At 39.1% G+C, this 9,478-nt stretch overlaps 1 protein-coding gene across 1 annotated transcript; it reads right to left on the bottom strand.

Annotated features, from left to right (window-relative positions):
- Window positions 1–1,405: 1,405 nt before the first annotated feature.
- On the bottom strand, window positions 1,406–4,161 carry myl13 (myosin, light chain 13). The gene is made up of 5 exons (XM_088396212.1): window positions 3,961–4,161; window positions 2,826–2,853; window positions 2,269–2,418; window positions 2,016–2,189; window positions 1,406–1,782 (listed from the first exon to the last, which is right to left on the bottom strand). Exons 1-5 carry the CDS (start codon window positions 4,066–4,068, stop codon window positions 1,676–1,678), a joined length of 567 nt encoding a protein of 188 aa, XP_088252338.1. The 5' UTR covers window positions 4,069–4,161; the 3' UTR covers window positions 1,406–1,675.
- Between the last annotated feature and the right edge of the window lie 5,317 nt (window positions 4,162–9,478).

The raw sequence follows: 9,478 nt of genomic DNA, 5'->3' as shown, positions 1-9,478 counted from the left end.
GACCTGACGCAATGGCAGTGTCCAGTCGCAGTAACATAACAGTACAGTACACTTCATTGTGCCCATGGCGTCTTTGTGTCCTCCAAATGCGTCGCGAGCAATTAGCTCCAACGCAAAAGGACAGAGGTCGTGTGCGCATGTTTGCATCCATTTAATGGCAACATGCATGAAAATATATTGTTCCTGTGCTTCCTGAAGAATTCAAAACAGATTACTTAAAAGTGGTTATTTATATAGATTATTTTGTAGATATAATTACTTGCTTCATGTTTAATCTGCATTTTTAAACTGCTGTGGAGAATGAAATTAAACAACAGCACCCTCGTGTGACTGAAGAGAGTTACTACTACAGTACTTCATAAATAAAAGGACTTCCCTGCCAGACATTTATAGTATTAGAATATTCTAAAATTAAATACCAATGTGTCCATAAAGTACTTTAAAACAAAATATAAAAATACTTTTTTCATGTTGACATTTTATACAGTATTTACAACTTAGTGTACATCTGTGGAATCTTTATGGGACGCCACATGAAAATAATATACAATTACTAGACCATGTATTTTATAATTAACAACATGACGTGAATTATTAATTCATTCCTTCATTCATTTTACGCTCATAATATACATGATAAAAATATACATGCAGATATTTAGAAACGAACAAAAACAGGTCGTATGCCGAATTGTGAGTCAAGTGTTTTAGAGGTAACGACACAGTGCCGTTTAGTGTCTTGTTGTTGGTAGAGTGGTCAAAAAATAACGATAAATAAACTAATTCTCAGCACGTAGTGTTGTCTTACAGGGCATAATAATCTAGCAATGAAGCGTGAACTCAAATTACATACCTGCAAATCACCCCGAGGGTTCGATCGAACCCAGGCGAAGAACCACTGAGTTAGCCATAGCTAGCGACACGAGCCCGCCATTCCTGTTCTATTTCCGGTGTCAGGTTACGTCATTGTGCCGTTATGCTTGTAGGCTAACAAAAATCGTAATATAAGTAATGCATTGTTAGAATGTTTAAATTATTGTTATAATGATGCAATTTAGTACATTTGAAATAGTAATTTAAAGTATTTTTGGGATTTAAAAAAATTAAGCTTTTCAAATATATTTGTGAATAATTTGAAATTTTTTTTGTTTTTTTAAACCTAAAATTATTCGCAATTAATTTAAAATTAAATGAGATGTTTTTATTTGTAAATATAAAGTAACTGTAGACCTTGAAACACCAATATCTCATATCCTTCTCTTCCGCTTATCGGGGCGGCAACTTAAGCAGAGAAGACCAGACTTTCCTCTGTCTATCCATTTCAAAATACAAATATTTTAACATTAATTTATAATTAAAATATAGTCGTGTAAATAACTAATCTTTTTTCCCAGGTGTTTTGTTTAATATAAGGCTACGCACAATATATAATCAATTAGGAACCTCATTTCAGAAACAAATACACATTCAAACCTTTTTTTTTTTAAATGTTCTGTATTTCTTCCCTTTCTTGCTTTCCATTATGAACAGTGCAATTATCTGGTACTACAGAGACTGATATGCACTCTTAAGATGTTCTAGTTCCAGTGAAATGAGGGTACAAAACCAATACAATCTGTTGTCATGATAACGCACAATAAGGCAGCCCACAGGGGACTCCAAAATCATGTTTCGTTCAAGAGGCCATGAGGTATTTGACAAAAGCCTCATAATTGATGCATCCGTTGGCATCCTCTTGGTTCTGCATCAGCTGCTCCACCTCATCCTCACGCATCTTCTCACCTAAAAGATCCCCAAATTCTCAATTTATCATGACATCATTGGATCGGACTACCAGTTATTTTTTAAAGTCTTTAAATACACTTTTGAAATAAACTCATTTAATATCGTGAGGAAGAGAGTGTACTGATCGCTCTGTTCACAGTCAACTAATCCAGTTCTACCACCATCTAGTGGCTGACAGTGGAATTACACCCACAATAAGCAGGGGGTGACTGTACTTGAATGATATTTACCTAGCGTAGCCAGCACGTGTCTCAACTCAGCACCCATGACGGTGCCGTTGCCCTCTTTGTCAAACACCCGCAAACCCTCCACAAAGTCCTCAAAGGTGCCCCGGTCTTTGGCCTTGCAGATGTGTTGGTGGATTGGCAGGAACTGCTCAAAGTCCAGCATCTTGGACTGCATTTCTGCGGCAGATGACGTTTGGTTAGGTCCACACGCATGCTAACGCTCTCGCTAAAGTGTAAAGTAGCAAACTTGACACACCTTCAGCTTTGGGCTTCCCGAGGACATACATAATCTCCGCGTTGGTGGGATTCTGTCCCAAAGCTCGGATCAGATCACCACACTGGTCATAGGTGATCTTCATCTCGCTGTTGGGAGTCCTATCGAACAGTTGGAATGCGTCTTTGAAGTCTGTTAGAGCAAAAGAAATTTAAAAAGCAGCCACTTTTAATAGCGTCAAAAATTTCCCGCTGGGTCATTGCGACCTGTGACAATGAGGCGCTCTAAAGCAGCCTTGCTAGCATAAGCCCCGACCCACACGCAGGCTATCAAGTGAAACAAGTTTTTGTTTTTTTCTATATATATTTTTTTTAAATGTCCTCCCTCCTTGCTCTTTTGCCTTCTCTTTGCACACTCACTCACAGCTGACCACGAGGCACTCGAATTGAGCCATACCAGGAGAGTGTTGAATTGCATCACTTAACAGGAAAGGACTGATGATCAGCTGTTGTCTCAATGTTTTTCCACACATTAGTCACGAGATAGACCCTTCGCCCTTCAACAAATAGCGTGCACGATGAAGGCCTTAAAAAGCATACCTTCGATTTGCTCGGGGGTGAATTCCAGCTGGCGAGACAAAAAAAGGCCACGTATCAGATTAAAAAGGTTGAAAGAAACGAAACAACAATAGCAGCGCGGTTATCAGATCGAGTTGCAGCCCCGTTGTCATCGCCGTGTATTGTCACTGACCTTGGCGCCTCTATCAACGACTGTCTTTTTAATTTTAGGCCATGCAGTGTCAACGCCGCAAGGTTGGGGGTGGTCACACGAAGACCAGGAGCTCATTTGTGCTACTAATACAAATCAACCCGTCACAAGACATTAGCAAAACTGGCAGTTTTTATCCTTTACATGTTCTATTTTTTTATATTAGGGTCGGATTTATCAGAGGGATAATTCTATTTTATATAACTTAATGTCTTTTCTTTTATCTATCAATAAATGTAAATAATCACAAATTAAAAATACATCCGTCGCAATGTCTTATTTTAATATTTCTTAAATCGGAGATAGCGCACTGGCAGCATCATAAGGGATTAAAAAAAATATATATATATATATATGAATTGTCATTTAGCCAAACAGATGAGGTTTTGACTTTTTGTTCCCCTTCGTCTTAAATAATCTGCCCTTTGAGAGGTTCTTTACATTCTAATAAAGCAAAATCCGGAAGATATCATGACTCCACGTACACACACGTTTCATATGAATATTGTGTGGGTGGCTGACTATTCTAAGAGATCGTGTGGATTTATGCCAGACTACACAATTTAATAATACAGAGTAATATGGCTGCCAATGTCAACACTAATAAACCTGCACTACCGGGTGTTCTTCACTAGATGTCACTGTTTCTCCTTCCAAACTTACTTGGCTTTTCGAGGTTGCCCCTACTTCATTTTATGCACATTTCACTGACTCCAATTCTGTTAAACACACCCTAATATCTTGATATTGCAAGCCTTATTTTTTTTATACATATTATATTGGTTTCGTCAATTATGTACAGTATAGTGCAATCCTTCATCCTAACAGTCCTTAATTCATTTAATTATTGGGCATTTTAATCTTAATGAAATCACCCGGCATTCACATTCCATTTCCAATCCCTTTTGAATGACACATGTTGTGAGAGTGTTTTTGTTTGTTCATTTGTTTGTTTGTTTGTTTTACCGTGACAGATGAGGAGTTGAACACGGGGGTCTTAGGGCGCTCGGGTTCTGGTGGCGGTTTGGGAGCAGCAGCCGCAGGTGGGGGCTCGTCCTTCTTCTTTGGGGCCATGGCGAGATGCTGTCAAGTGGTGATGAGGCTCCAGCTAGAAGTGACTCGTGCTGGCCTATTAGGTCTCTTTATCTGGTGGCCCCAGGTGCCTTCTCCACCCCTTACATGCCTGATGGGGCTGCCAACAATGGTGGGCGCTCTATAAAAGGATATGGCTTTGAGATTCTATTTAGGACAAAGTTCCAAGTGGGCGTTGACACCATCGGGATGTTAGAAAAGCACGTTTGATGGAATCTAATACATTTCAAGCTACTGCCCTCGCCCACTCTTTGTAGCAGTGACCTTGCTGGTAAAAGATGGATTTCAGATGGCTTCTACTCACAGAATCAATAATAATATATTTCTTAAAAAAGAAAGAAAGAAAAGCCTATTGTGGATGGATGATGTTTTTTCAGGTTTGTAACACAAAGTAGACACTTGTGCCTTGTTGATGATTATCACTAAAAATGAATGCAACACACATTCAGTCTTATTTATTCCAAATCATGCTTGGCCACTGAAATCAATGGACATGCCAAATCCGTTATCACACACAAAACAGCAAAATAAAACAAACAAAAAAACGGTTTGTGATGTGTTTTTGATTGAAAAGTAAAAGCAATCTACAATATAGCACTGTGTATAAAAATGAGTAATATTGGAACTGTAAAAGAAAAGTGTCTGTCAAATCATTTTGGTGCTCCTGTTGGTTCCTGCCTTGTTTTTTTTTGGGGAGGGGGGGGGGGGAACGACAGTATAATGCAGTTTTACACAGTCCAACAAATACTAAGCACATGAAATACACATTAGGATGTCACCAAAATACTGTTTATAATTCACTGTGGACAAAGCCGAAAGGACAGCGCATTCATAATATGATAACTAGCAGAATATTAAATCACGGATCTGCTACATCTTTATTTGTTTGGACACATTGAAAAGTTTTGGTTGTTGTTGCCTGATCTAAGAATTATGTTCAAGTTATAAAATTGAGTGAAAAGACTCATTCGCTGCCATTGACGAGAATAGAAGTCAAATATCACGCGCTGGGCTGACAGTGAATGAGTTCATAATAATTTTATTATTCTGCTGCAATTGTTCTTTGCTTTTAGACTCTCTTTTGTTTTCTTTTAATTGTGCCTGCTATTTTATGTGTGTTCGGTAACCTTGAGTGCCTTGAAAGGCGCCTTACAAATAAAATGTATTATTATTATTATTATATGTTAGTTAATTAAAACAAATTCCATCATATTCTGGAGGTGTGGGTGCTGATAACAATGAATATCACTTGGTCTTAATGGAAGTCGCTCCTCTCCCGAGTGCTATTGTGGCTCATCATTATCTTTAAATAGCTAATGAGAAAGTTGACTCATGGACAACATATGTCACAACGCAAGTGTCCCGCGCTGCCCACCGGGTGCTTGTCACTGACACACCGCCGTTACGCCACATGAGCAACTGCATCCCTTCAAGCTTTCAGAGCATCAGAGACACTTTGCTATTCTAGAGCGGGCACCGCCGTGCAACTGGCACGTCGTGTGGAAAGCTTCCTCCGGGGCCGCAACAAAAGCGATTGTTTGTACGACCTTGGAAGCAGCTGTTCACTCTGTAGTGGCCGTTACGCAATTCCCTCGGAGCAGTTTGAAATGTGCCACTCAAAGTGTTATGTATCGTGTTGATAAAGAAACTACTTCGCTGCTACAGGGTCATGTAAAGAAAATGAACAAAAAACCCTTTTGTGATCTTGAAAAGTGCATTTGGGTGAGTTCAGGGGGAAAAGTACCAACACGGACCTGCAACTTGCACTTAGCAGATGTTTGCAAATGTGAGATTGTTCTGATACAACACAAAAGTATTTTATCGTCAATGATAATATTAATGAATAATTGCTGTTGAGAGGGTGACATTAGAGGATTTGGACAAAGCCAAAGAATGGCTTACTTGATTATTAAAATAGTTGTCGATTACTCGATTAATTCTGACTACTCTAACAGTAACTGAATGGTAAAATATCTGTGACAATTGAAGGGATGGAAATTTGGATAGAATCTTGGTGGTTCTGTTTCCGGGGCAGAATAATATTTGACATTTTTGAAATACTTATATAAATGTATGTATAACGGTGATTTTTTAAAAACAAATTGATGAATGTGCATATCTTTGTTTAACTCCTCTTGTTTAAGAAGTGATTGTTTGAAAATATTTTCTCATTAATACTTCTCTATAAAAATACATTTGTCTGGAAAAACAAGGAAGTGTCAGAAAAAAACTCCTCTCCTAAAAAAAAAAAAAACTTCCTAGAAAGAGGCAATAATCCCAAAAGGTCAAAGGTTCCTGAGCTGAGAAAAGCCACTGTAACAAGATGGTGTTATTGTTTGCCTGAAAGCAGGGTGAGTGTCACTGAGCCTCCGAGCTAGCGTGCACCTGAGCCACACTGCCCTCCTTTGGTCTTCAAAAAACAACACCAGCTCTCTGGAACCAGAAACTCAGCCAACTGAAGCTTTCTTCTCAATTAGCAGGCGCAAGGGAAACTCAGTAAACGACATATTGCGCTTCTTCATCATCCATCCACACGGTGATTCCTCTGACTCAATTTGTTACGTCAAACGGATTCATCGGCTTGAATCAATCAGTGGCAGCCTCGCTGTGATGCAAGACCTCTAATTGCCGAGTGGTCTTGACAAGTGTCGCTGGGTTTAAATTGCTTTTGGATTAATGCCCATTCCTTTTTTTTTTTCTCTTGGCCCAATGAAATTCTGCAAATCTGCAAGCAGAAAATGACATTTAGTCTGGTCAATTCTAAAATGATAGCGCGGGAAAGTTTTTGATATTCTCCTACATTCTGAGTTATCCTTGAAGACACTGCGAGGAGGAATGCAATCTTCTCTGCGGAAAATCAACAAGAGAATAAAAGGTCACGTAGTGACTTTTTGTTCATGACAGCTATCATACTGTCGCTCCGTCTCGTCATCCTCGGAATAACCTTTCCGTAATGGGAACGTGTAGGCTACGTTCATTATGGAGGATGTTGCTGCCGGATGAAGGAGGGAAAAAAAAAGTTCAACCATGAAGGGATTACTCGTAAGATGCACGTCTGTCAAACAAGAGCCGAATGAATTGTTGAGATGCTCTTTCACTGTTTAATTCCTCATGGAATAAAAACGAATTAGCCGTGCTACGCTAGTTTATAACTTCAATCAATTAAGAGCAAACGAAGCGGGGTGCAGACATTCATTTGTTTTCTTGGGAAAGAAAAAGGACACAGCGAGACGGCAGCTAGATGAAAACGGACTACTTGACAACTCCGTGGATTATTTACCTCATTGCCGCTTTACCATAATTGCTGGAGTGCTGCTTAATTTGACACTGCTACTGATGAGAACTTAAACACTGCAGTCAATCAGACTAATTAACGAACATATGCAGGCACAGTCATGAAGTAGTGATTTAGATTAGCCTCATTCAACCTTAAACAGGCTTTTCATAAGTCAAAGCTTATTTGTTGTAAATATGGATCACGGCGCCAACAACATCGCTAGGCAAAATCGGCCACCTGAGTAGAACGTGAGGAAAAATAAAAAACGCAAAGTACTCTTAGTTAACAAATCTAACCACTGTGATTGCCCATTTAGCTCATTTCCTGCAGCGCTTAAATGTTGCAGTGGAATGTCATACGCTGAATGTAGCATGATGTCGGATCACTAATGGCGTCGCTATTGTGCCGACTTAAGTTTGGTGGCACCACATGGGGGGTAAATTACCAGGCGGCTGGATAATGAATAACGTCTTAGGCCCTGTCCGCAGTTTGCGTCATCGTCCGCCCAAAAGCTATTTTCAACTAGCTTTCACTTGCATGCATGAAGGCTGACACAGAAATACGCTTTGGGCCAATGAAGCTCAGCACTGCCACCTAGTGGCAGCGGTCAACCTACTCTCTTGACTCCACTTGCAAAAGCATATTTATTTTCCATAAGCAGCAATTTTTGTAATTTTTTTTAATGGACTCGACAACATTATTGGATTGGTTTCGAGTCTCCTTTTAAAACTATCAAAGGTGTCTGCAGTCCTGCATGAATGCCCTCAGGAGCCAGGACCACAAAGGGTTTTATAAATTGATGCTTTCGAACCTTGAAAATCAATCTTGAAACACACAGGGGAACTAATGAACGACCTGTAAAACCGGTACGATGTATTATTTCTTTCTAAGCCTAGGCATGACAGCAGACGCGCCATTCGATTCTGAAAGATGAAAGAGATGACTGTTGCAGAAATCATTATGGCAGGAGACAAAATAGTGCATTAGCACCTCTGTGTATTCTTAAGAAAGACAGAGGAGTAGACTGACTCTGGCAATGTTTTTTTAGGTGGTAAGGTCCAATTTCTGCTTTGTGAGTTACAATTTGTCCATGCACGTCTCCTGCGCTTAATTTAAAGGCAATGACAAGAGCCTTTACCATTGGCCTGGAAGCAAGTTGGCTGTGTTTACACCCACACCGGCGCAAACACCCCTTTCTAACTACACCTATTTTCCAAAAATAAATATTTGAGTGTTTTGAGGTGAGTTATTATTTTACTGTAAAATTATATTCAGCCTAAAGCCAAAATTATTTTTTTATCTTAAAATTACGCTCTTATTGTTGACTTTGCTAGAAGCGCGCCTGAAGCCAACTTCAGCCCTTTCTTTTTGTGCCTTTTGTGATTATCATAAAAAAATTAAAATATCTAACCTAAGATAATGAACAGAGCTGAATCAATAAAACTGAACTAAATAAGATGGAATAGCTCCAGTCCAGCCAATTGTGCTTGGCTAATTATAATGGGATGCTTCAAGCCAAAAATGCCAGGGGCAATTTTTACCCCATCCTTGTCCGCAAGTGTTTTAAAAAATACATTAACTTATGACTACTTAATTAACATTCACCGAAATCAAGGTTGCATGGCAGATTTATAAATACATTTTGATCATTATTCTCACACTGTACACCAGGGGTGTCAAACTCGTTTTTTTCGCGGGCCGCATTGTAGTCATAGTTTCTTTCGGAGGGTCATTATGACTGTCAACCCAAATAAATGTATGAACACCTCATATTATATACACAGTATAAACTACAAAACAAACTGACAAATAACTCGTTTTCAAATCAGTAAAAACTGGTCAAATATTAAAAAAAATATTTTTAAAATTGAAGACAATTTGCAATTCTAGTAATGACACATGAATTTGATGCATAATTTGTCTTCGCGGGCCACGTAAAATGATGTGGCGGGTCGTATCTGGTCCCCGGGCCTCGAGTTTGACACCTGTGCTGTACACTTTATATAAGTATGTTGAAAAAATTGTGTTTTCTTACGCGTTGAGTCCAGTCAATAATTAGATCTGTTGAGCGGGTCCAACATTTTGGACACAAAAAAGTTGATCTGATTTAACATG

Source organism: Syngnathus floridae, chromosome 14 (genome assembly GCF_059516105.1).
Source record: "Syngnathus floridae isolate MCC-2025c chromosome 14, RoL_Sflo_1.0, whole genome shotgun sequence".
Lineage (NCBI taxonomy): Eukaryota > Metazoa > Chordata > Actinopteri > Syngnathiformes > Syngnathidae > Syngnathus > Syngnathus floridae.
This window is presented reverse-complemented; position numbering and strand designations above follow the sequence as displayed.

Coding starts and splice junctions, on each gene's coding strand:
- myl13 (XM_088396212.1), bottom strand. CDS start 4,068: ATGGCCCCAAAGAAGAAGGACGAGCCCCCACCTGCGGCTGCTGCTCCC. Junction 2,854..3,960: donor TCAACTCCTCATCTGTCACG/GTAAAACAAACA, acceptor TTGTCTCGCCAG/CTGGAATTCACCCCCGAGCA. Junction 2,190..2,268: donor CGGGAAGCCCAAAGCTGAAG/GTGTGTCAAGTT, acceptor CATCTGCCGCAG/AAATGCAGTCCAAGATGCTG.